Here is a 25,895-nt window from a genome sequence, read left to right as displayed (position 1 = left end):
TTACAGGTCCACAATATTCTTTGAGAGATAATAGCTAGAATTCTGCCCTGACTGCATTATGATAGTTGATCTAAAAAATGTTTTTTTCCCTTTTAACAGGCCAAAAGAAGAGGCGCATTGCACATACTCAACTGAATCGAGAATCTAGTCGTTCCCACAGTGTATTTCTAATTAAACTGGCTCAGGCTCCTCTCAATGCAGATGGAGATAATGTTCTGCAGGTAAAATCAAGGTTGGCTAGCAAAGAGATGATTTCTTTCTTTAGTCAACTTTTCAAAACCTGATAATTGTTCGACCAGTAGCAGAAGTCATAAGTGTTGCTGAGAAACCTGGCTGTAACTTATGCTTTCCTTAAAAAGTCCAGAAATTCTCAGCTTGATGTATGTATATGTAGTTTCCTGATTGAAAACCATAACATCTCTTCTCTTGCAGGAGAAAGAGTTAATATCCTTGAGCCAGTTATCCCTGGTTGACCTAGCAGGGAGTGAGAGAACAAACAGGACCAAAGCCGAAGGAAACAGACTCCGTGAGGCTGGTGGGTGCTTTGATACCAGTGAATGGGTGTGTGTCTTCTTTCAGTCAAAGATTTCTGGTTTGGATTCAAGTGGACCGTTCCTTCAAGCAAGCAGGAGATACTCTTTTAAATTGTCCTTCCCAGCAGAAAGAAACAGGGCTGACTGACATGTGAGGGAAGCCACAAAATGATCACAGAGGCCAAGGGCCCACCAGAAATATGGACGTTTCTTTGAAAGATTCTTCTTTAGCCAGAAGGTTTTTCTGGCTCTTGGTTCTGTATGTTTTTTCTGTTATACAAGAGCTAGGATAGGTCTTGTTTCTTATTGTAAGTGATAGATAAATCTTGGAGGAAAATTAATACGGAATTCCTTTAGTTTTGAAAAACCATTCAGGTGGAAAATATTATTTGAACTTTAATTGTAATATAATATTTTAACTTTAATTGCAAAGGATTTGAAACATTCTCAGTCCCTGCTTTTACTAGGCAAAAGTAAAATAGCATGTTTATCTATACCTTATGCTACCTTCCAGGCCTCCTTTCTTCAAAGATGGATATGCATTGGGAAGATTGTTAGGATTATTTGGGTGGAGTTTACCTTGTGAAACATCTCTTCTAGTCATGTTTAACTTGTGGTGTCTTCTCAGTTAGAAAAACGAATAGTTTTCTGGGCAACTGTATGGAAGTGGTTTGGCATAGTCTTCTAGAATTTGTTGTACTTTCTAGTTTAGTCTAGTGTCTTGGGATTTCCTCATAATCCAGTGCTGAACCTGCCAAGATTGGCCTGGTGTGGCCCCTGTCATAAACCTTCCCCTTATACTTTCCATAGTAGTAATTTAGCTAAGGCTTTTGACCACTGTCCAAAGTTTAGTTAAAATGGTCCTTATATTGGAAGTGGAAATTTCCCTTTCCCTGTCCTTTGCAAGGATATTGAAAATGCAAAGTGGCTGTTTCCTTTTCATAGGAGAGGTGATCCCATGTTCTTTAAAAAACAGGAAATTAAGAAATTCTTACAAAGACAAACTGTTTTATGAGTAGGCATCATATCAAATGGTTGTCAGACAAGTGCCATTCACTCTTCCAGGTAATATCAATCAATCACTGATGACATTAAGAACCTGTATAGAAGCTTTGCGAGAGAATCAAACTTATGGAACCAATAAGGTGTGTAGTTACCTATTTCTGTAGTTTTTCCTCCTTTCCTCACTTTCTCAGTTCCTAAACTCTGAAAATGTTTTGTTCTGCTTAATTCTTCAGATGGTCCCTTATCGAGACTCCAAATTGACTCATCTTTTTAAGAATTATTTTGATGGTGAGGGTAAAGTCCGTATGATTGTCTGCGTGAATCCAAAGGCAGAAGACTATGATGAGAGTTTGGTAATTTAAGTTTGTTGTTTAACTTCAGATGCTTGAATTTATAAAAACTGGTAGCACACTACTTTGCTACTCTACCTTGCTACTGAGGTAGCTGTCCTTTATAGAAACTTTTTTAAGTGCTGGAATATTCTTCCTATTCACATTTCAGAATATGTGTGCTGTTTATCGAACTTATATGGTAGCTCATCTCACTCAAAGTGACTTTTAGTGGCAGACAATAAAATCAAAATTAAAAATATTCAAAAAAATCAGTTAAACATTAAACATGGATAAAAATAGAGCAAAGTCACTAGGAGAGATAAGTATAATATAGTGGTACCTTGGTACTCGACTGCTTCAAAACTCGTTGAATTTGGTTCTTGATGCAAATTGATGTGAAAATGTCCCAGTACTCGACCTTTGTTTAATACTCAACGCGCTACTAGGGGAAGAGGGGGATGGCTATGGGGAATGAACAGGAAATCAGCCATGCTGGGAAGGTTGGTGCAAAAGGACAAGGATGGCCACAGAGGATGGACTGGAAGTCGGCCATTTAATTATTTTAAATTTTATACTGTTGTTTTGTCTGTGTTTTTAAATAGGCTGTACACCGCCCTGAGTCCTTCGGGAGAAGGGCGGTATAGAAATAAAATTATTATTATTATTATTATTATTATTATTATTATTATTATTATTATTATTATTATTATTATTATTATTATTATTATTATTATTATTATTATTATTATTATTATTATTATTATTATTATTATAGGAAAAGAGACAGGCAGTCTGTCTACATACCAAGGAATGTAGATGATGAAGGGGTTACATTAAGTCTCATGGTTTGTTTGGGACTTGTCCTATTTACTACCCATCACACCAAAACGAATTAATGTCAAATACCAAAGTACTACTGTATAGCCAGCACAGACTCCCTCTCCCCAGGGGATCCCCAGGCTTGCAGAAAATGCAGGTTTTGAGAAACATTTACAAGAAAACAAGCTCAGAGAGCACCAAGGAATCGACAGGTTGTAGTTCAAGCCTGAGCTACAAATATACTCTTCCATTCTTCTAATACTCTTTTTTTAAAAAAAAAAAAATATTCGATAGCAAGTCATGAGATTTGCAGAAATCACCCAAGAAGTAGAGGTTGCACGACCTGCTGACAAACCTCTGTGTGGACTAACTCCCGGTCGGCGATTTAAGAACGAGGCTTTCAGAGAGGAGCTCTCCCGACAGCTGGAAATCCGAGGTGGACCAGTTGATGGAGGTAAATCTTTAGGTTGAGACTAATAGTTGAGGGTCTTGCCCAAGAGAGGCCACTGCACCTCAGATAGTGAGTCTCTCCTGGTGAAGTGGGGACAAGGGAGGCAGATGGGCTTGCTGATTATGTACCTGGCTCCCTGCCACGTGTCGGCTGCCCTGCCCAAGCTACTCAACATGATTGCCGAGGTGACGGTGGAGACCCCCAGGCTTATGGTCATGGGGGACTTCAACCTGCCATCTGTTGGCGAAACGTCTGAGGTGGCTCGGGAGTTCATGGCTTCCATGACGGCCATGGACCTGACCTAGCTAATTCATGGACCCACTCACACAGGAGGGCACACTCTGGACTTGATTTTTGTCTCTGGGCAGTGGATGAATGATCTCGAGATAGGGGCAGTAGCGATTGAGCCCTTGTCATGGTTGGATCATTCCCTTCTTAGGCTTGACTTTCTAACCGCTACACCCTGCCGCAGGGAGGCGGAACAAACTAGATGGTTCTGCCCCAGGCGCCTGATGGATCCTGGTAGGTTCCAGATGGAGCTTGGGCCATTTCCTGAGGCTCTGACTCATGACTCGGCCGAGGAACTGGTGGCCGCCTGGGATAGGGCGGCCGCTGGCGCTTTGGACCGAGTCGTGCCTTTGCGGCCTCTGACCCGTCGCCGAGTCTACTTGGCTCCTTGGTTCTCTGAGGAGCTGAGGGAGATGAAGCGCCGGAAAAGACGCCTAGAAAGCAGTTGGAGGTCTAGTCGGTCTGAATCTGACCAAACACGGGTAAGAGCTCATATTAAGACCTACCTATTTAATTATTTAATTTATTTTAAATTTAAATTAAATTTAAAAATTTAATTATTTTTCCGCTCTTATCGCATCGGCAGATAACCGCCCAGCCGCCCTGTTTAGGGTGACCCGCTCCCTCCTCCATTCGGAAGCGCAGGAGGATCCCTTGCAGGGTCGTGCTGAGGATTTTGTTCAGTATCTGCACGATAAAATCACTCAGATTCGGGAAGGCCTGGTCTCCAACTGGGTAGGTACAGACAGGATGATGGAGGCCGGTCTTGAGAATGTCATTTGGGAGGAGTTCAATCCTGTTGCTCCCGAGGACGTGGACAGGATACTGGGGCGGCTGAATGCGACCACATGTTTATTGGACCCGTGTCCCTCCTGGCTGGTACTGGCCTCCCGGGAGGTTACGCGAGGCTGGCTCCAGGGTATTATCAACGCTTCCTTGGGTGAGGGTGTCTTGCCATCAGCCTTGAAAGAGGCGGTGGTGAGGCCCCTCCTCAAGAAGCCCGCTCTGGATCCAGCTGTTTTGGCTAACTATCGTCCGGTCTCCAACCTTCCCTTCGTGGCGAAGGTTGTTGAGAGTGTGGTGGCACGACAGCTGCCTGGGTACCTGGATGAAGCTGTCTATCTGGATCCACGCCAGTCCAGCTTCAGGCCTGGGCACAGCACGGAAATGGCATTGGTCGCATTGGTGGATGATCTCTGGAGGGCTCGGGATAGGGGTTGCTCCTCTATCCTGGTCCTATTAGATCTCTCAGCGGCTTTTGATACCATCGACCATGGTATCATGCTGTGCCGGTTGGAGGGGCTGGGAGTGGGGGGCACCGTCCTACGGTGGTTCTCCTCCTATCTCTCCAACCGGATGCAGTCAGTGTTGGCAGGGGGGCAGAGGTCGACCCCGAGGTGCCTTGTGTGTGGGGTGCCGCAGGGATCGGTCCTCTCACCCCTTCTGTTCAACATTTATGTGAAGCCGCTGGGCGAGATCATCCGTGGCTTCGGGGTGGAATTCCATCAGTACGTTGACGACACTCAGCTGTACATCTCCACCCCAGACCATCCCAACGATGCCCTTGAAGTGATGTCCCGGTGCTTGGAGGCCGTGTGGATCTGGATGGGGAGTAACAGGCTTCGACTCAACCCCTCCAAGACCGAGTGGCTATGGCTTCCGGCGTCCCGATATAGCCAGCTGGCACCATCGCTGGCTATTGGGGGCGAGTTATTGGCCCCCACGGAGAGGGCTCGCAACTTGGGTGTCCTCCTGGATGCACGGCTGTCTTTAGAAGAGCATATGACAGCCGTGGCCAGGGCGGCTTTTCATCAGGTTCGCCTGATTTGCCAGTTGCGTCCCTTTCTGGATCAGGACTCCTTACGCATAGTCACTCAGGCACTCGTCACTTCCCGCCTGGACTACTGCAATGCTCTCTACGTGGGGCTCCCCTTGAGGTGCACCCGGAGACTCCAGCTGGTGCAGAATGCGGCTGCACAGGGGATTATGGGAGCGAGAGGGCGTTCCCATGTGACACCTCTCCTGCGTGAGCTGCATTGGCTCCCGGTGGACTTCCGGGTGCGCTTCAAGGTACTGGTTACCACCTTTAAAGCGCTCCATGGCATCGGACCTGGGTATTTGCGGGACCGCCTTTGCCGCCAATAGCCTCCCACCAGCCAGTACGCTCCCACAGAGAGGGACTCCTCAGGGTGCCGCCAGCTAGGCAGTGTCAGCTGGCGACCCCCAGGGGGAGGGCCTTCTCTGTGGCAGCACCTGCCCTCTGGAACGATTTGCCCCCGGAGATACGGAGGATATCAGATCTCCGGGCTTTTCGCCGTGCCCTAAAAACTTTTCCATCAAGCAGGGCTGGCGTGAACCCCCCCCACCCCCGTTTTTGAGATATTAGATTTTTAATTGTTTAATGGGTTTTAGTCGTAAGGTTCTTAAATTTTTGGCCAAAGAGTATAATTCTTTTAAATTTTTAAATTTTGTATTGGATGTTTTTTACTTGGCTGTGCACCGCCCTGAGTCCACTAGGAGAAGGGCGGTATACAAATTTAAATAAAATAAAATAAAATAAATAAATAATAACAATAGAAATTTCTCCTAGCAATTGCCTTATGCAGTTCTGCCTTTACTAACCATGCAGACTCTGATCTTTGTAGATAGTCCCTCAACTAAGTGGCCTGTTTTGTTTGTCTAGACAGAGGCCCCTTGGTCAGAGAATTGCTCCTGCAGAACTTCCCTCCAGTGCCTTCCTGTGAACTTCTGGACATCAATGATGACCAGACCCTGCCTCGGCTGATTGAAGTGCTTGAAAAGCGGCACCACATTCGGCAGAATCTGTCAGAAGAGTTTGCCAAAAATGGTAAGTACTTGGCACCAACTTGTTTTGTCCTAGCTGAAAGTGAATAAATTGTGAGGTTCCTCATGGGAGGGAAAGAATTGGGTGATTGCTTACTGAAATCAGCAAATACACAGTAGCCTGGAAAATAGTTAGAAGAGGTGGTAAATCTTCCACAAAAAGGTCTTAGAATGTGTGTTTGTTCAAGATCCTGTACCTGGATTTTCCATGTTACACCTGTTGTAAATTGGGGGCCTTTGCATACCTTAGGGTTGTGCATCAGTTATGCCCATTCTTGGATTGGACACTTTGCTTACAATCACTGATGCCCTCATGACCTCTCTGGATTACTGCAATGCATTGTACATGGGGCTGCCCTTGAAGAGCATTCAGACGGTTCAACTAATGCAGAGTGCAGCTGAATTGAATGGTATTGAATGGTGTCAGATATTTGACACATATAACATCATTGCTGTGTGAGCTGCATTGGCTACGAGATACAACTCAAGGTGCTGGTTGCTACTTTTAAAGTCCTTTAAGGCTTGGGCCAGATTACCTGGTCTTCTCCCAGTCATTTCTACCCATCAACTCAGTCTGGCAGGTTGGGCGTGCTACGGTTCCGCCAACCAAGGAATGAAGATGATAGGTATTAGGACGTGTGCCTTCTCTGCGGTAGCCCCTCTCCTCTGGAACATTCTCCTTTCAGAAATGAGGATGACTGCACCCCTGTTGGCCTTTCATAATGCCAAGGAGACCTGGTTATGTGCCCAGGTCTGGGCCCCAAGAATGTTAAGGACACATTTCATGGTTATAGTAACATGGCAATAGTTTTACTCAGTGACTATATATATTTATTTTATATTGTTTTAATGTTTCTATGATAAACAGAATCACTTGTTTAGATAGGCAGAAATCAAATATCTTTTTCTGTTTTAGTTCTATGTGTAAAGAACATGTTGCAAGAACTTGATGCCAGCATTGTATCCAAGGAGAACTTTGCACAAGTGAAAATAGCTGAAAGAGAAAAAATTATAACAGGACAGAAAACTGAGATTGAGCGACTAGAGAAGAAAGCAAGAACTCTGGAATATAAGGTTTTTATTTACTGTTTGAAGTAAAATCTTGGATTGCTGAAGTAGTTCTCCATTTGTTGATGGATTGTAATTTCTTGACATGAGGCAGACCTGAGAGTTAGCAAGCTTTTAAGATAGTGGGCAGCATCATGAATTCTGTGCAATACCACAAGGGCTAACAAATTTTGAACACTAAAAGAGATACCCCAGTTTACCCAACAGGTTTGAAAACATAATTTTTGCAAACAATGGTTAACTACTGTCTTGTGATGGTTGCTAATTACTTTTATGATATCAGTTGCAATGCAGGATCTTGCTTTGCCAAAAAAACAAAAAAGTTGTGCTAAATTTTGTGGAGGTGAGTTTTCAGAATAGCAATAGCACTTAGACTTATATTTGCTTCACAGTGTTTACAGCCCTTTCAAGCGTTTACAGTGTCAATATATTGCCCCCAACAATCTGGGCCCTCATTTTACTTTTGTTGAGAATCGAACTGCCGAACTGCTGGCAGCCAGCAGTCACCAGAAGTAGCCTGCAGTACTGCATTCCAACCACATTGCAATCTCTCATACCAGATTGACATCCTGGAGAAAACAACAGCAATTTATGAAGAAGAGAAGCGCAACCTGCAGCAGGAACTAGAAAGCAAAAGTCAAAAGCTGCAGCGTCAGGTTTCAGACAAGCGTCGACTAGAAGCTCGTTTACAGGGCATGGTGACAGAGACGACAATGAAATGGGAAAAGGAATGTGTGAGTATGACTGGTTTACTGAACCACAGGTCTGGGAAGAAGCAGTTTCCTTTTCACAGTAGAAGACATAGCTGGAAGGGTTTAATGCTAACTCTGGAAAGTCTGGCTAACTTACTTGATTGCTGGATAGGCAGCTAAGCACTATAAGGTATGTCTCTGTGATTAATTTTTCCCACATAAGAGTGGGGACGTTAAACTGTAAATGCAAAGATGTACAATGCTGCTTTGGGCTGTTCGTTAAGCATTTCTGGGAACATCTTATGTTCATTCTTGCATAGGGTGCAAGTTGATCTTCCAGACTGCATTAGAGAAGGTTGAGGCTTTGTGTGGGCATCTCCCTTTTCTTTCCTGATGATGGTTTTCTCTACCAGAGGAGTACTTTATTGCTATAATTTATTCATGCAAGATTTAAGTAAACAGTTGGCAGCAATAATTTTTTAAAAATAAAGAAAGCCTAATGGAAACATACAGTAAATGTTGTAATTGCAGTAAATGTTCAGGATAACACTTGGAAGGGACCCTGGAGGTCTTCTAGTCCAACCCCCTGCTCAAATAGGAGACCCTAAACCAGTGGTCCCCAACCCCCGGTCCGCGGACTGGTGCCGGGCCGTGGAGTACCTGGCACCGGGCCGCGCAGCGGCCGGGGGACATGAACGCTGCAGCGCAAAGGCTCCTGGGCCGTGCGCAATGGGCCGTGCGCAAAAGCTCCTGGGCCGTGCCCCCACCCCTGCGCGCGCTCAGCGGGCCGCAGCGATAAAAAGGTTGGGGACCACTGCCCTAAACTATTCCAGACAAGTGGCTGTCAAATCTCTTATTAAAAGGCTCCAGTGATGAAGCACCCACAATTTCTGAAAGCAAACTATTCCACTGGTTAATTGTTCTCGCTGCTAGAAAATTTCTCCTTAACTGCAGGATGTTTCCTTGATTAGTTTCCATCCATTGTGTTTTGTTTTCCCTTCTAGTGCTTTCGAAAATAGGTTGACCCTTCTTTGTGGAGGCCCTCCCACCATTTTGGAACACTGCTACCGTGTTTTCCCGAAAATAAGCCCTAATGCGTCCTTTGGAGCAAAAATTAATATAAGACCAGTCTTATTTTCAGGGAAACACGATATCACGTCACCGCTAGCCTTTCTTTTCACTAGACTAGACATACCCAATTCCTGCAACCATTCATCATATGCTAAAACCGGATGCAGTATTCTAAGTGTGGTCTTACTAAGGCTTTATAAAGTGGTACTAGTACTTCACATGATCTTGATTATATCCCTGTGTTAATACAGCCTAGGATTGCGTTGGGATTTTTGGCTACTGCCACACAATCCTGGCTCACATTTAAGTGATTGTCCATTAGGACTCCAAGATGCCTCTCACAGTTATTGTTATTGAGCCAGGTTTCACCTAATCTGTACCAGTATATTTGATTTTTCCTGCCTAAGTGTAAACTTACTTTTCTTTACATTGAATTTCATTTTGTTAGATAGGACCCAGTGTTCAAGTCTGTGTTCAAGATTCATCTGGATTTTGAGCCTATCTTCAGGGGTGTTGACTACTCCCTTGTCAGTTTAGTGTCATCTGTAAATTTGATATATTCCCCTTCTATTCCCTCATCTAAATCATTTATGAAGATCATTTATGAAAAAGACACATTTGAAAACTGTCAGCCAATTACAAATCCATCTGGTGGTAATGATGTCTATCCCACATGTTTTTAGTTTATCACGAAGTAGGTTGTGGTCTACTTCGTCAGATGCCTTACTGAAATCCAAGTATACTATGTCCACTGCATTTCACTGGTCTACTAATTTAGTGACTTTGTCAAAGAATGAAATAAGATTTGTTTGGCATGATCTGTTTTGGACAAATTGGTGTTGGCTTCTGGTTAGAACTTTTGCTTGCATCTAGGTGTTCGCAGATCTGTTGCTTGATTATCGTTTCCAGGATCTTCCCAGGAGGCCAGGGTGATTGGTCTGTTTTCTGGATTTGTTTCCCCCCTCCTTTTTTTTTTTTTTTTTGAAGATGGGAATCACATTAGCTCTTTTCCAGTCCTCTGATAGTTCCCCAGTACCCTAAGATCTATAAAAGATATGGTTCAATGGTTCCGAGGTCATATCTGCCAGCTCCTTTCAGAATTCTGGGATGTAATTTAATTTGAAGTCATCTAGAGCAGATATGTGTTCTCTTGCTTATTTTAATTTGTATTCCTAGCCTGTCTTTTACAGTTATGTTTTGGTAAGTTGGACTATTTTTTGGTTTTGCGTGAAAACAGATGCAAAGAATGAACTAATCAGCTCTGCTTTCCCTCTACTGCTCATCACTTCATCTCTCATTAGTGGACTGATTGTTTCCATGACTTTTTTTTATATGTTGAAAGAAACTTTGTAAATTATTTTGTCATTTGTTGCAAGTCTTGCTTGATTGTTTAACTTTTCAGAAGCAGAGAACTGTGAAGTAGCCCACACTTGGAGCCCCCAGGTGAATTAGAGTTCATGCTGTTTCCTGTGGCTGGAACATTCAAAACATTCCACGATTTTCTCCAGAGGAATATGAAACATACCAGTTATTTCACGTTTTGTTTTGTCACTATGCTTAGACGGTTAATCAAAAAGCTTTAAAATGAATTGTATAATAATAGTTTTAGAATGCCAGGTTGATGTAGTAGTAACTTTGAGTTCTAATCTGCTTTAGAAAGGAAATCAAAGTGGATGAATTTCAGCCAGTCTCTCTTAATCCTAGGGAAGGACAAATCACCACTGAAACTTTGCCAGGAAAAATGAGGGACTTCTCTAAGCATTTGCCAGGAGTCAAGACTGACTCAAAGGCATTAAAATTTGTATTTACTACAGGTTGTTCTTGACTTAAAACCACAATTGGGACCGGAATTTCTGTTGCTAAGTGATATGGTTGAATGTCACATGATTGTATGGCTTAGCGGCAGCAGTGCCTGCACTCCCTGTTGTCATTGTTAAACAAACTCTGCTGGTTGTTAATTATGGACTCACCCCAGTTCAATCCATTCCAGGCTTGGTCCCTCCCAGCCCAGAGATTTGGTAAGCTAAGGGACTGTCTCCCACTCTTTTCAACCCACCTATCTCCCCACATCAGTGCTCTTTTGGTCATCCTTCATCTACCTTGTGGGGCAGCAAGCAAGTTCAGGACCATACAGGAGGGCTTCTTGGTGCACTACCACTCTGGGGCTTCAGGAACGCCCTGAGCTGCAGGGGAAAGCCTCAAAGCCCCCAGCCCAGCCAACAGTGTGGTCCAACGCTCTGACCACCTATACTCCGAGAACTCTGCCACACTAACCTCACTTCTGGTGACCTTTGGCATTAACTCCCAGTGCTGATGAGGTGTGGCTGCCCGCCCCCCTTTGCAAGGCAGCTGCTGGCCCTGTGCGGCTATGTTCTTCAGGTCTCGCAAGGAAAGTGCCACGTGCAGTCTGGGCAAGAAAGCCTCTTGTGTCCAGCAACTGTCTTGCAAAGGGCTGGGCTTCGTCAGCAGTAGGAGAAAGACGATGGCAAAGGCAGCAGGGCCCACAGAGTGCAGGGGGCCCAAAGGTCATATATGGGTAGGGGATAGGCTATGGGGGTGGGGGGCGGAATTGAAGTGCTCCTGCAGTTGTGAGTTCAGGCAGGTTGCCAAGTGCCCAAATGTTGATCATGAGATTGCAAGGATGCTACAATGGCCATTTAACTTTGTGACCCTTGTTTGGCTTAGTGCCACCAATAACTTTGATTGTTGAAGAAATGGTTGTCAATCATCTCCATTTTGTCTACTCCACTATGTCCAGAAACCATTATGTACCTAAACTGGAAAGTGAGAACTTTTGCATTCCTTGAACTGTTCTCAAGTATCTTAACAAAGGAGCTATTGAAGTTTCAATGTGTTGTTTCCCCAAATATATAATCCTAATTCTTAATAACCAGTTATAGCAGCCAATAGTTTGGCAAATATTTTAAAACTGGCAAAAGGAAATCCCATTATGAAATCCTTTTTTTTTTTTTTTTGGTCTTTTCTGAGTTTCAGTATCTTTAGTCAACTTTAGAGTTCTGATAGCATACGAAGTAGCAAAACTACTCAGAATCCTTATGATAGAGTTGGTATACAAAAAATGTAAAGTAAAGTAATAAAAACCTCCTTCCTTATCACTCTCCATACCATGAATATTTTTCATTTGGTACTTTTGTAATTCTTTGTGATCCATTTTTGTTTTAAAAATTCTAAAGAATAACTTGGATTTCTTGCTGCTAATTTTTAATTGGCAGGTAGGAACACTTTTTTTTTTAAATTGCTGACTCTTTGGTGGAAAAGCCTCTTGTTACCTCTTTTATCTAAACTAATGGCACTTATATAGATGGAATTCGGTAAACTTGGGGATTCCACCCTTTCTTTTATAGCACCAGATTCCTCAAGATTCACTTGCTTTATGGTAGCACAATTTTTCTGCTTTGGGACAGTGGTGGATAAAATTAAGTGTTCTAACCAAGTCCTTTCAGTAATTAAGCTTAATGTACTCTAATATTTTAACAAAACAAAATAAAACTCAAGAGACACCTGAAATAAAACAAAATGGCTGAAAATTTGCCCTTCTTATTGTGGTTATGTTACTGCATCCTTGCTGTGCCTGGGCAGTTGTTTAAGACTTGAAACAGCACTGCTGAAAATTTAGCCATTCAGTGATTGTCAACCAGAATGTATCCCTTAAGCTGGGACGGGCAACAAGTTGCCATTCGGATGTTGCCACTCTATCTTTTGTCATGGTGGTAAGACCATGATTAGGCATTCATTAATGTCTAAAGAGGGAGATATTGTGGATCTTATTTTAAGGCAAGTGTAGCCAGCATTATTGAACCATAGGTTGCCTTTCCTTGAAATACAAATATGTGGCCACGGCTGGAATCAGTAGGTGTCAACCCATGCCTTAATTTTCTGAAAACTGGTATGTGGTATTCTTACCACTTAACTAAAATTACTTTGAAAGAAAAAGATCTCTTTATTTTTGCCCATTAAAATTACTGGTGTTTCTGTTTTCCTGCCGTAACATAGCTGATAATTTTTCAGAATGTAATATTTCAGCAGGCATCTATTTTTTTTTTTTTTAATTTGATTTATATGCCGCCCTTCTCCGGAGACTCAGGGCGGCTTACAATGCGTTAAGCAATAGCCTTCATACTTTTGTATATTTTATACAAAGTCAGCTTATTGCCCCCACAATCTGGGTCCTCATTTCACCTACCTTAGAAAGGATGGAAGGCTGAGTCAACCTTGAGCCTGGTGAGATTCGAACCTGCAGTAATTGCAGGCAGCTGTGTTAATAACAGGGTGCTTTAGACCACTGTACTACCAAGGCTCCTATTTCACTTTAGAGACATGTCCTTGGAATCAAAAACTCGCCAAATAATATTGCATTGGTTAGTATACCGTGTGTAATGGTAGCCTTTCTTTCTTCTTACCATGCAGGAGCGGCGTGTGGCAGCCAAGCAACTGGAGATGCAGAATAAACTTTGGGTGAAAGATGAGAAACTAAAGCAGCTCAAAGCCATTGTCACAGAGCCTAAGAGTAACAAACCTGAGAGGCCTTCCCGGGAAAAGGATCGGGAGAAAGCTCTACAAAGATCATTGTCTCCTCCCCCAGTACCTGTAAGCTTCTTTTGAGAGTGAATGTGCACCTGTCTCTGCACATATCCACCACTGTGGCAAGTCAATATGAGAAGTCAAACTCCTGTGGCTGGGAGACTATAGTTCAGCCAGGAGAATTCTCTGTGAGCCACCTCCTTGAATTAGCTTTGAATCTTTCTATTTCTCTTTCTAATTCTGCTTAGTATAGAGATGGGGCTGAATTCTATGTCGGTTTTGTGGTAGTGTTCTTTTCTTTTTGCCTTATTCACTAACTGCACCTTTCTTCAGTTTTCCAGTAACTGTATCCCTCACCTGCCTAACAACTATGATCCTCCTGCCAGAAGCCAGCCAAAGCTGCATAGGCGTTCAAATTCTTGTAGCAGCATTTCCGTGGCTTCCTGCATCTCGGAGTGGGAGCAGAGAACACCTACTCAGCACAGCAAGCCTCCTGACAAGGGTGACAATGGCCTCCCTAGAGCCAGGAGTAGACTGCAGGAGCCAGAACAAACCAGGCCCTGGGTTATGTCAGAGAGAAGACGGGGCATGTGCTGGACAGGACTTCTGGCAGCTTCCAGCACTAGAGGGCCCCTAGAGCTAGAAGAGGACTTGTGCTGCAGGGTCAGTGTTCTGTCGCAGCTCTGGTTGCCCCTGATTGAATGGCTGGTAATGGTGGGCACTGCCATTCATGGCTGAGAAACATACTTCCCCACCATGGGAGTTGCAGACACAGAACAAGAGAACGGCTATCATTGGTAGAGCCGTAGATTCACACTTTTAAAAGCCAGGGGCTAATCTGAAGTAGCCTCTTGCTGCCCAGGCCAGCTTTCTCCCTGGGGTCAAGGTTCTCCATCAAGGCTGAACGGTCGTCCTGTGAGGTTCTGTTCCCTCTTCTTGCCATTTGGACACTATCCTGATGTCTTTACGTTAATTGACAATGTGTTTGTGCTTACATACTTGTTTACATGACAAATCTTTAATTTTGGGTAACTAGTTTGAATTAAACTAAGTAGAAATTAGCTTTTCAAATAAATCTCAAATTAAAAAAAACAACCCCTTACTTTGGAATTTCAAATAAATTCCGATATCTTGCAGTGATGCCCTTAATAGTAAAGGCTGCAAGTCTTTAGTAAAAATACTAAAGGCCACTTAGGCCTGAAGGGGTTTACTACTTTGCAGCTTGGGAACGGCTTACTATTCCCTGCCTTTTTTCTATGTTCAGAATCATCATATGTAGAAAGTGCACTATTTTGTATTTTATGTATGTGTGCATACATAAAATGATCTTTGAATGACTTCTGGGCCATCCCCTGCTATTCTGAATTGCTGGGAGATGCAAAGTGCATAAAAGCAGAACCTTTGGGGTCTGGCCTCAAAATGTGGCATTCTTTGCTCTCTTGGTGCTTCTGATTTCTTTGATTTTTGCCTGCTGAAGCCTGGAATGATCCTAAACTACTGACCCAAATTTATTGGTAGAAGGCTTTGGCTAATCTGCAGTTTGTGTGCTTGTTTTTCTCCTTCCTATAATACAAATAATTATATTGGAAGTGTATATAAGATTTCAGCAAATGTTGGGTTAGGGTTAATTTGCTCGACTATCCCTGGAAGATGCACTTCCCAGGGATAAGCTTAGGAAACTTGCCTACTAATTTTATACAATTCCTTTGGTGATCTCCCAGAATGCTCCTCCTGTTCGCCTTCGTCACAGACGGTCTCGCTCAGCAGGAGAGAGGTGGGTGGATCATAAACCTCCTTCCAATATCCAGACCGAAACAGTCATGCAGCCACAAGTCCCCCATGCCATCATGGTAACCTCTGCAAACGAGAAGGCACTGGCAAAGTGTGACAAATACATGCTGACCCACCAGGAGCTGGCCTCGGATGGGGAGATTGAGACAAAGCTGATCAAGGTAAACTGTTAGGCCGGCAAGGAGACTTTTGTTAAGAGTGCTGCCCTGGGAGCATCCTGTGTTGGGCATCCAGTTTCTCCAGAGGTCCTCCAAGAAAAAAGCACCTGTTTCTTTATTCTGCTACACATTGCAACCAGGGATGCTTCCCTACAATTTCTGGGGCTGTTGGGTGGAAGTGTTAAACTGGAGCAAGACTGTCTATAACAGTGTTGGCGAACCTTTTTCTCGTGGCGTGCTGGAAGTGTGTCTGTGCACGCGCAACAGCTCGCGCGTGTGCCAGCACCCATAATGCAATGTGAACCCTTCCACATGTGCATGCACCCACGATCCCCGCACTCCCCCCGCGCATGCGCCCCACATTGTGCATGCGCGTCCTGCACATGCGCTTTGCCTCCCGTGCCCTGTTTTGGGCTGGAAAGTCGTTATTCTGAGGGCGGTTCGGGGCTTCCTTGTCTCCCCACCCGAGCAGACTTCTGGCATAGCCCCAGGCCCCCGGGGGAGGGGAGGGAAGCCCCGGCCTGCTGCTCCTGCCGCCGCCCCCCCCTTGCCCCCAGCAAGAGCGGTTCTTGTGCTGCCACTTCTATGGCAGCACCAGGAGCAGCTGGCAGGGCAGAGGGGGCGGGGGCAGGCTGTGGTGGCAGGCCGTTCTCGCCGGGTAAGACAGGCTGCTCCTGGAGCAGTCAGGAGAAGGAGAAGCCGCCAGCAGGGAGGCGAGCTGCCCCAGGAGGACCAGAGGACAGCGCAGCTCCTCACTCATGGAGATCCACCAGCGGGGAAGTGGTCATGAAAAGCGGTAAGAGGTGCGTGAGCCAGGAAGTGGTCTGTTCTGCCCCAGCTATGGACCCCAAAGAACGCAGCACACACAAAGTCTGTACAAACCTCAGTTTACTAAAATAAAATCAGTTTTTTTTCCAAACAAAGGCTGTTAATTAACTTTCTTAACAGCCTGCAAGAATCCAAAGAATAAATAATCTTAATCTTACTTTGGTTGGCAGAAAGCCCAGAAGCAATTTGCAAAGAAATAAGATCGAGGTGCGAAGGAGAGTGAACGAAGTTGTTCCCTGCAAATTGCTTCAGTCGGCGTTCCTCCTTAAATAGGCTAAGGGAGTGGCCAATTAGCCCCAAGCCTTACTCTTGAGGAGTCCTCCTCCTGAGGAGCCACTCCTGCCTTTTGGCAGCTCTGCGTGCCTGTGCATTGAGAAGAGGCTCCTCCTCTGTGTCCTCTTCACTTAAGGGAGGTTCTGAAGGCCCTGGCTGAATCCCTGCCTCTGGCACCACATCTTCTCCAGCCTCATTCTCCGACTCGAGTGCCAGCTGCACAGGCTGCTGTCGCAGCACCACACCAGCCTCCTCGCTGTCCAAATCAGCCACCAGCCGCACAGGCTGCGTACGGAGCACAACACGGTCATGCTCCATGGCATGGAGAGGGTTGCATGTTTACGCCGCCCCCCCCCCCCCCCGTTTCAGTGACAGCTCTAGCAAGCAAGTAATATAAAGCGGAGGCTGACACTGAGACTCTGCTTTCCTTGGCAAAGCGCTTCATTGCAGCACAGGGGACGTGGGGAAGTGGTCGTGGTAAGAGGTGCGCCGGGCAGGAAGCAGTCATGTTCCCTGGCGGGAGAGGGTTGCACAAACCTTTCCTGGCGTGAATGTGTAACCCTCTCCTGCCAGGGAGCATGACCACTTCCTGGCTCGCGCACCTCTTACTGCTTTCCGCGACCACTTCCCCGCTGGTGGATCTCCATGAGTGAGGAGCTACGCTGTCCTTTGGTCCTCCCGGGGAAGCCTGCCTCCAGGAGCAGCCTGTCTTACCCAGCAAGAATGGCCTGCCACCAAAGCCTGCCCCCGCCCTCTGCCCCGCCAGCTGCTCCTGATGCTGCCGGAGAAGCGGCAGCACAAGAACCGCTCTTGCTGGGGGCAAGGGGGTGGCAGCGGCAGGAGCAGCAGGCCGGGGCTTCCCTCCCTCTCCCCAGAGGCCTGGGGCTATGTCAGAAGTCTTCTCGGGTGGGGAGACAGGGAAGCCCCGGACGGGCATCCTTGCCACCACTGTCCCCTCGCCCCCAGCGGCAGCGGTTCTCGCACAGAACTCCCTGGCAGTGGCAGGAGCAGCTGGCAGGGAAGAGAGGATAGTAGCAGGCTGCGGCAGCAGGCCGTTCGCACCAGCTACGAGGCAGCGGCGGTTCCTCCTCCTGCCAGCCTCGAACTCTGGGCAGCGTCCAGCCAGCCATACATGGCCTCCCCCTGCAGCAGCCCATGTGGATCCCAGGCAGCGCAACTTCGGGGCCTTTCCTCATGGTGGCGGTGACCAGGCAGCCGGGCGCACAGGAGTGACTGGCGGCAGCGCTCCTGGCTGACAAAGGGTGGAGTCCCAGGGCTGCATGCGGGCGATGATGGCATGGCCGGTGTGCACGAGACATTAAGGCCAGCTGATCGTCACATGCGCATGCGCACCCAGTAACCAGCAGACTAGCTGGCTGGTGCACATGTGTGCCCTGGAAACCCGGAAGAGGAATGGGCGACGCCACGTATGCCGAGCAACATGGCTCTGGGTGCCACTTCCGGCACGCGTGCCATAGGTTCGCCAATACGGGTCTATAATTTGTTACTCAGGGGTGTAGGCAAATAGTGGCATAAACCCAGTGGAGCTTTTGACTGACTGTGGGATTTATCCCTGTAACTGAGCTGCTTTGTACTTCTGGGGGCTCAGAAAAAAAGCCTTTTCTTCTAGCTTTACTTACATATGTATAAGAATGTAATGAAAATAGGTCATTATATTGTCAATTGTGCCAATAAAAATTCTCTGTTCAGAGATTTTCTTAAACAGATTTTGTTTTCAAAAGGGTGATGTTTTCAAGACCAGAGGAGGTGGACAAGCTGTTCAGTTCACTGAAATAGAGACCTTGAAACAAGAGTCACCAACAGGGTGAGGAGTCACATTCAACCCAATCGGTTTTGCCTTTTCATGTCTCAGTTCAATGGGAGTGGAAACTGATGTGATTCCTGGGTGTTAGTGGAGATGATACCAGGCTTTAATCTTTTGTGCATGACTGAATAATCTGGGTTCAGAGAACGGCCAGGACCTCCCGTGGGTATATTTTGCTTCTGGATAAAATTGTAAAAATGCAGAGTAAGCATATGAAATTGGAAATATCTCCAGGTTACTATAAAATAAGGACAGAGTTGATTGATGCCAGTCTTTCCTCTCCCCTTAGTCTGTGCCTGGGTACTTTCAAGCAGGGGATTGACCTCAGAATTTTCAACCCTGCCTCTGAACTGTTTCAAATCTTAACAACCTTTTCTATACCTAACCCACCGACTCTTCCAGACGCAAGCGGCGATCGTCTCCCTCAAGCCCTCGCCCCCCTGAGGAGGCTTCCGAGTCAGAATGGACTGATGTAGAAACACGGGTAAGTCAGGAGTATCTTTGGCAGAGGATGGGATGGGGGCTCCCGAGTCGCCTCCTGACAGCTTTGCCTGCCTTTTTTTTTTGGCCAGTGTTCAGTCGCAGTGGAGATGAAAGCAGGTTCCCACCTTGGGCCTGGCTATCAACATCATGCTCAGCCCAAGTAAGTTCTCCGTGTCCCTCTCAGCCTGCAGGCTTTCTCCAATGTTGCTGAGAGAGGCTGGGTACCTGACAAGATCTGGGCGCTGGTGTGGGAGACGGGTAAAGAGCTAGTGCTTAGGACTGAAAATAGACTTCACTATTGAGGTTTGGCCTCTTGCAGATAAGTGCTGGCTATGCTGTGGAAGTGATCTGTTCAGCTCAGGGAAGAACGCTGACAGTTGTGCAAGGCAGGAAAGAGGGCATCCGAGGTAAAAAGAGGTCAATGCGAGTTCTTTAAAGTAAAAGGCAATCGTCAGCATTCAGGCAAACCTGCCAGTTAATGGTTTTCTAGCTACAGGGAGGGCTGGCTAGTACAACCTGCTTGTCTTCCATGCAAGTCTCTCTGGTGGGCCCGAGTTTCTGTTTCTCACACTCCTTTCACTCTATTATACAGTGGTTTGGACTCTAAGTCTTTCTGGGATGCTGACTCTTCTTGGCACATTATTCCATTTGTCTCCCTGAGCCAAGCTATGACCCCGGGACAATGTTCAGAGAACACAAGGCAGTAGAAGATAGATGTGTTGGTGACCAAACACTGAGGAACAGTGCCCACTCCTCTGAGGGAAGAGAGTCCTGTGCCAGAGGGTTGCTCTGAGAATTGAAACACCTCTCAGGGTCACTGCTGGGAGGGAAAATTGGATTTCAGTCCAATTTTAAGCTCTCTGTTTGTATAGAACTGCAGACTTTTTGATCATGATTGGGGATAACAGTCTTGTCCTTTCTTTGCAGACGCAGGAAACCCTGAAGCTTTGAGATTTCTGCTGGAAACTTTTTCAAATAAAGTTTCAGGCTACATAGCTGGCTATGCTAGAAAGTGACAAAAGGGAAATTAAATAAAAAGTGCCTCTCTTGATCCTCATCTACATCATGACTTTGAGGAAGATGGTGACTTCATTTTATTATTTTATGCATTTCTCTGTCTCCTTGCAAAGTTTTTACTCCATTTTTCTTCTTGTACTTCAACACTTGTTTCCATGCCTGCTTTTAGGGGACAATGTATTAGACTGTTGCTATTTATTTGTCATCATGCACTTTAGTATCTCTGGGTAGTGTTTTGAATTTTGCATTTAGAAAGAGCTGTCTTTTGGGTTTCCTTTAAAACCCAGGAGCTTTCCCCAGGAACGTTGTATATAGGAGACAGCTTTGTTTCCTGTCTTATAATTGAGCTAATAGGAAGATTCTTTGCTATACAGAATTTCAGTGTATTCACGATGATTAGAAACTTTGTAGTGACAGATCCACAGCTGTTGTGACTTTTTCAACTGAATTTGCAAATAAAAAATTCATAGCTTTCTACATTCAGTGCCCTTTCTGATCTGCCCTGGCCATATTAAGAGGAAGGATCTCCATTTATTCAGAGCATGGAACGGGTCCTGTTCCTTTCACACTCATTCTGTGTAAACACATTCTGAAGGCCAAAATATTCACAAGTTTATGCAATGAAAAAGTTTTAAAACTTCAGGTAGCATCCACAAGCCACACCATTGAAAGGAATTGTAACTGTGCTGCTGCCATTGTTACGAGGGAGACCTTCTGTGTGAACCAATCTCCCATTTGGATGCAGCCTCCTCTTGTCCCTGACACAGATGCCCAGGCTCTCTGCCCCCAAGGCTTGATAGGGAGATAGGTTTGAGAGTGATGTGTAGTCCTCCTAATAGGGAACTTGAATCTCAAAGGTTCTCTACTTTGCCTTGAAAAACAACTGATGGCCCAGTTGAAGACTGCCATTTTGTAATCTTTCTAGTTGCTCCAATCTCAGTAGAAGACTAGATCAGGTAACCCAACGGTCGCCAACAGGGCTCCGGCCTGTTCAAAACAGGCTGCAGTAGAGATGGGCAAGCATGTGTAAATGAAGCTCGATTCGTGCAAGCCAAGGGGACTTACGCTGCACACACAGCTTCCATTCGTGCGAATAGCTGAAACAACTGATGAAATGCTTGTTTGGGTTATTTCTATTAAATACAATCTTTAAACTATTCCTCTGATTTCCATGTCATGGTGACTTGTACTGCCAAATCTTTGAAAGCCTGATTTTTAAGTGTCACAAAATAAAATCCTTGACTTGGTTGTAATCTAAATAAATTGCTCCAAGTAGCCTCAAACCACAAAATGGATGGCATTTACAACCTCTCAACATTAGCAATATATTTCATATGATGTAGCAAAATGCAGCATAATTCATAAAATTCACAGAAATAACATAAAATGTGTATCAAAATATAGAACACCAGAGTAGTGAATTATTTTAAAAACACTGTGAGTGATGAATGAAATTACAAATAAAATTAAATTATGTATGAGCAGTTACTAGAGTAACTTAACCTATGGCCAGAAATTTAGACCGCTTAGCCCACCAGTGCCAAACTTGCTGCGTCACGTCATCACATGACGTTTTGTGATGTTTTTCCCATTCACGGAGCTGGGGGGAGGGCATGCCCTGCGCATGTCACATCTGGCCCGTGGGTTGCCAGTTTGACACCCCTGGTTTAGCCATTTAGCCAGCAATGCCTTCAAGATGATGTATTTCATGCACGGATCCAGGGAACCTTCTCAGGGTGCTTTCTGCTGCAATATGATATAATTTGTGGGACATCCCCATAGTCAGGATTATCAATCAGTGCCCATTTATATTTCCAATATTGGCATCTGCCATGGTAAGTTTGGACCTGGTTGAGCACTGTTCAGATTTTCTATGGGAGATCAAAGCTGAAGGGGCATTTTAGTGGCTCAGACAATTAAACAACTGGGTTAGCAGTTGCCCACTCCTGGCGCCATGCTTATCTCAATGTCAAAGTCTTCTCTGTCTTCTCATTACTGTTCAGGTTTCCATGGCAAAGACCAAAATTTGGGTCTGAATATTTGATTGTGACAGTCCTCGTGTATAGGTGATAATCAGTTTGCCTCATATTTTGACACTCCCTTTTTAAGGCTGCCTCCTAAGATGTGGAGGTGGTATGTTAGATAATACTGGTAGCCATTTTGAAGGCGTCTGTCCTGCCCCAGCTGCTTTCCCTCAGGAAAGCAAACCTCTTGACTCCATTGAGTTGAATCAAAAGAACTTTTACTGAGAGAAAGTGGTTGCAGTAAAGTCAGGCAGAATCTGAAGGTCCCGCGCAAAACACAAAGCAATCCTTCCATTTCCCCAAATCCCATCCCCCTGACCACTCCACAGGCAGCCAATGTGATGCCACAAGGTTGCTTTCAGAACTGCAAGGGGCTAGGCAGATAACAGTTCACTCTCAGGGCACAACGGCCTTGGAACCAGGCTGGGATGGAGTCTATTCTGTTTCCACAGACAATCCTCCTCCCTAATTCCCAAGCAGTTACAGCAAAAGCATCCAAAATTTGCCATCAAGCCTTTCTCCTTCCAACAGAATGGCAAGACATAATACTGGACCTGACATGTTGCTCCCCTGAACAGTAACACTAGCCCTGTAGAACAAAACAAACAGGGAGAGAAGAAACACAACAGGAAAGATGTCATTTGGTTTTGTCAGATTAGGGAAGAATTTTTAGGGGCTCAACGTACTCATTGTGAGCTGTTGGGAAATCTTTCCAGGCCACTAAGTACTGAAGGGTACTTAGGAATCCAGTGTCTCTCAGATTTCAAAATGCTGCTGCCCTTCTATCATTAATGGATCAGAGGTAAGCTGAAGCTTAGGTCTAAGGGTGTCAGCTGTCCAGCTAGCAAATCCAAATCAAGAACTCTTGGGCCATTAGTTCTTCCCAAAAAGTAAATGTTATTAAATACACTATTGGCACAGTAGAAGTGAAACCAATTCTAAAGTTCCTGTGCAAAAACCCACATTGTTAAAACTTATTTTCCCCACTGCCCATCCCCCTCAGTTCATTGCGTTGTCCAATCAAATAAGCTCCTCTTGTTATGAGAATGGCCTGCCTTGTTCAAACACCTGCGCATCATGACATTGCGGTTGGTAGCAGGGTCTCGCGATCTGCAGATAGTCATGGCATTCCTTCCTCCCCAGACATTCCAACATTCCTGATTGTTGTCAAGCTGAGAGCAAAGAAGTAACTAGGTGAAAGAGTGATTTACTCTTGACATGCTGACCCCCCAGAAAAAGGATGCATTTGTAACCCATGTAAATATACATAATCATGAGAAATTCCCCATTGTACAAAGTATTCATCTCACTGGCTGGTTAGAGTGGTGTTGTCGAGCCTCGGTTGGGTCTCGCCATCACTAGGGAGGACGACGAGGAGGGGGCAAGCTGTTGGACTCTCCGGGGGCGTGTCATCAGCTGTTTGAGAAGTCTTTACCACCCGCACACAAAACGAAGCAAACTCTTTCATCGGAGATGGGGGGGGGCATGGTGTTTGCAGATGACGCTGCCTTGTGCTGTAACAGAGGCGCGCTCCTCCTACAGGCCAGCTTGAGGAAGGAGGGATGATGTTGACTGTTTGATTGTTAATTGATTTATTGTGCTCCTCCTTCAGGCCAGCTAGGGGAAGGAGGGGTGATGTTAACTGTTTAATTGCCACTTGATTTATTGCTGTGTATATAAAAGGCGCTACACTGCGATTGCGTGTAGCGCTAACTTTAAACCTTGTTTCCAGCTTGTGCCTTTCTCCTGCCTGTGTTTGCTGTGCTGAACCTAATTAAGGGATTGCAACTGCTTTATTCCGTTCTGGTGTTGGCTTGTTTCCAGTGCAGTTGGGTGGACTGGCCGAGAGGTGTAGTCAGAACAATCTTGATCTGAACACACTCAAAACTGTAGAGATGATAGTAGATTTTAGGAGAAGCCCTTTTATTCTACCTTCACTTGCAATACTAGACAACACAGTAGTATCAACAGTAAAAACCTTCAAGTTTCTAGGTTCTATAATATCTCAGGACTTAAAATGGACATATAACATCAAAATGTCATCAAAAAGCACAACAAAGAATGTTCTTCCTGTGCCAGCTCAGGAAGCTCAAACTGCCCAAGGAGCTGCTGATTTTCTACAGAGGAATGATTGAGTCTCATTTGCACCTCTATAACTGTCTGGTTTGGCACAGCAACCGAACAAGACAGACACTGATTTTATAGAGAAAATGCACTTTGGGGAATATTTTTCACAATCAATTAGAGCGATATACCAGCAGCAAACCGCACAAATTATAGTTAATGGAGGTTTAACAGAGGCTTTTAAAATTGAGAAAGGAACAAGGCAGGGGTGTCCTCTGTCCCCACTATTATTTATTTTGACTCTGGAGGTACTATTGAATAAGATACGTGATTCATAAAAGTTGAAGGGTATTGTAATTAGACAACAAGATTATAGATTAAGAGCATTTGCAGATGACTTGGTTATTACTTTATCCCAACCTATAGAGTCAGTTCCATATATATTGGATATAATTGATCAGTACGGGAAAGTATCAGGATTTAGAGTCAATTCACATAAGACAAAGATGATAGTTAAAAATATGACTATACTTGAAAGAGATAAACTAGTAAGATTAACAGATTTTGAAATAGTTAAAAAGGTTAAATATTTAGGGGTATACATAGCAGCTTCAAACACAAAATTATACAAAAACAATTATGAGGTACTTTGGCAGAAGGTACAGAAGGATATGGAAAATTGGAAAAAATTACAGTTGTCTTTATTGGGTAGAATTGCAGCAATTAAAATGAATGTTTTACCAAGATTTTTATTTTTGTTCCAAATGATACCTGTGCTTAAGAAAGATGAAAATCTGAGAAGGTGGCAGAAAGGTGTTAATATTTTTATTTGGGCTGGGAAAAAACCCAGAATAAAAATGAAAATTATACAAGATACACGTGAAAGAGGGGGTCTTAAAATGCCTAATTTAAGATTATATTATGAAGCAGCGGTCTTATCACAAATTAGTGATTGGTTTTATTTAACTGAGGGGAGAAATTTGAATTTAGAAGGTTATGATTTGTTATATGGATGGCATGCTTATTTGTTATATGATAAAAAAGTGGATAAAGTATTTAAGGTTCATATATTAAGAAATGTTTTGTTGAGGGTTTGGAAAAAATATCAATATAAGTTAAATTATAAGATACCTGTATGGGCAAATCCTAGACATGCAATAGAAAATATAAGTATAGAACAAAAACAGGAGGTGATTACCTATAAAGAGCTTCTTATTATGGAAAGGGGGGTAATGTATTTGAAATCTTTAGATACACTGAGAGAAGAAGGTATAATTTATACATGGTTTCAGTATGGTCAACTTCAAGCTAGATGGAAGGAAGATCAAAAAACCCTCATCAAAATGAGGAGAATTTGGTAAAACAAATTAGAGATCAAAAACAAATGCATATTAAAAGGTTGTATAACGTTTTATTGGAAATAGATTCTGAGACGGAATTGGTTAAAGACTGTATGATTAAATGGGCACAAAATTTTCAAGAGCCAGTAATGATGGAGACTTGGGAAAAGATTTGGATTAGAAATGTGAAATTTACACAAGCACAAAATCTAAGAGAAAATTTTTATAAAATGTTTTATAGATGGCATTTAGATCCTAAAAAATTATCATGTATGTATTCTAATGTGTGAGCTAAATGTTGGAGATGTGACTGTGATGATGCAACTTATTATCATATATGGTGGACTTGTAGTAAAATCAAAGCATTTTGGATAAAGATTTGGTGGGTGATGCAGAATATTTTTAAAGAGAGACTGAAATTTACTCCACAGTTGTTCTTATTGGGTA

General features: G+C 44.3%; 1 protein-coding gene across 14 annotated transcripts in view; it reads left to right on the top strand.

The window, feature by feature from the left end:
* KIF23 (kinesin family member 23) overlaps positions 1-21,177 on the top strand; it is a 39,946-nt gene extending 18,769 nt beyond the window's left edge. For 5 of the 14 annotated variants that reach the window (XM_034435575.3, XM_034435574.3, XM_087877840.1 and 2 more), the window contains 15 exons: positions 100-221; positions 433-535; positions 1,599-1,678; positions 1,772-1,891; positions 2,984-3,143; positions 6,112-6,276; positions 7,189-7,346; positions 7,901-8,074; positions 13,532-13,711; positions 13,979-14,308; positions 15,367-15,597; positions 18,438-18,520; positions 18,923-19,004; positions 19,093-19,163; positions 19,931-21,177. In XM_034435575.3, coding sequence (XP_034291466.2) covers positions 100-221; positions 433-535; positions 1,599-1,678; positions 1,772-1,891; positions 2,984-3,143; positions 6,112-6,276; positions 7,189-7,346; positions 7,901-8,074; positions 13,532-13,711; positions 13,979-14,308; positions 15,367-15,597; positions 18,438-18,520; positions 18,923-19,004; positions 19,093-19,163; positions 19,931-19,946 — 2,075 coding nt within the window. In that variant the 3' untranslated portion in view covers positions 19,947-21,177. Of the gene's footprint in view, positions 1-99; positions 222-432; positions 536-1,598; positions 1,679-1,771; positions 1,892-2,983; positions 3,144-6,111; positions 6,277-7,188; positions 7,347-7,900; positions 8,075-13,531; positions 13,712-13,978; positions 14,309-15,366; positions 15,598-18,437; positions 18,521-18,922; positions 19,005-19,092; positions 19,164-19,322; positions 19,411-19,930 lie in introns of all 14 variants that reach the window. The other 9 variants (XM_034435577.3, XM_034435576.3, XM_087877843.1 and 6 more) reach the window with 3 other exon arrangements.
* The last annotated feature ends 4,718 nt before the right edge of the window (positions 21,178-25,895 follow it).

This window comes from Pantherophis guttatus, chromosome 13, assembly GCF_059756535.1.
Source record: "Pantherophis guttatus breed Tessera chromosome 13, ASM5975653v1, whole genome shotgun sequence".
In the NCBI taxonomy this organism is placed as follows: domain Eukaryota; kingdom Metazoa; phylum Chordata; class Lepidosauria; order Squamata; family Colubridae; genus Pantherophis; species Pantherophis guttatus.
Note: the sequence above shows the minus strand (reverse complement) of the source record. Positions and strands in the feature narration are given on the sequence as shown.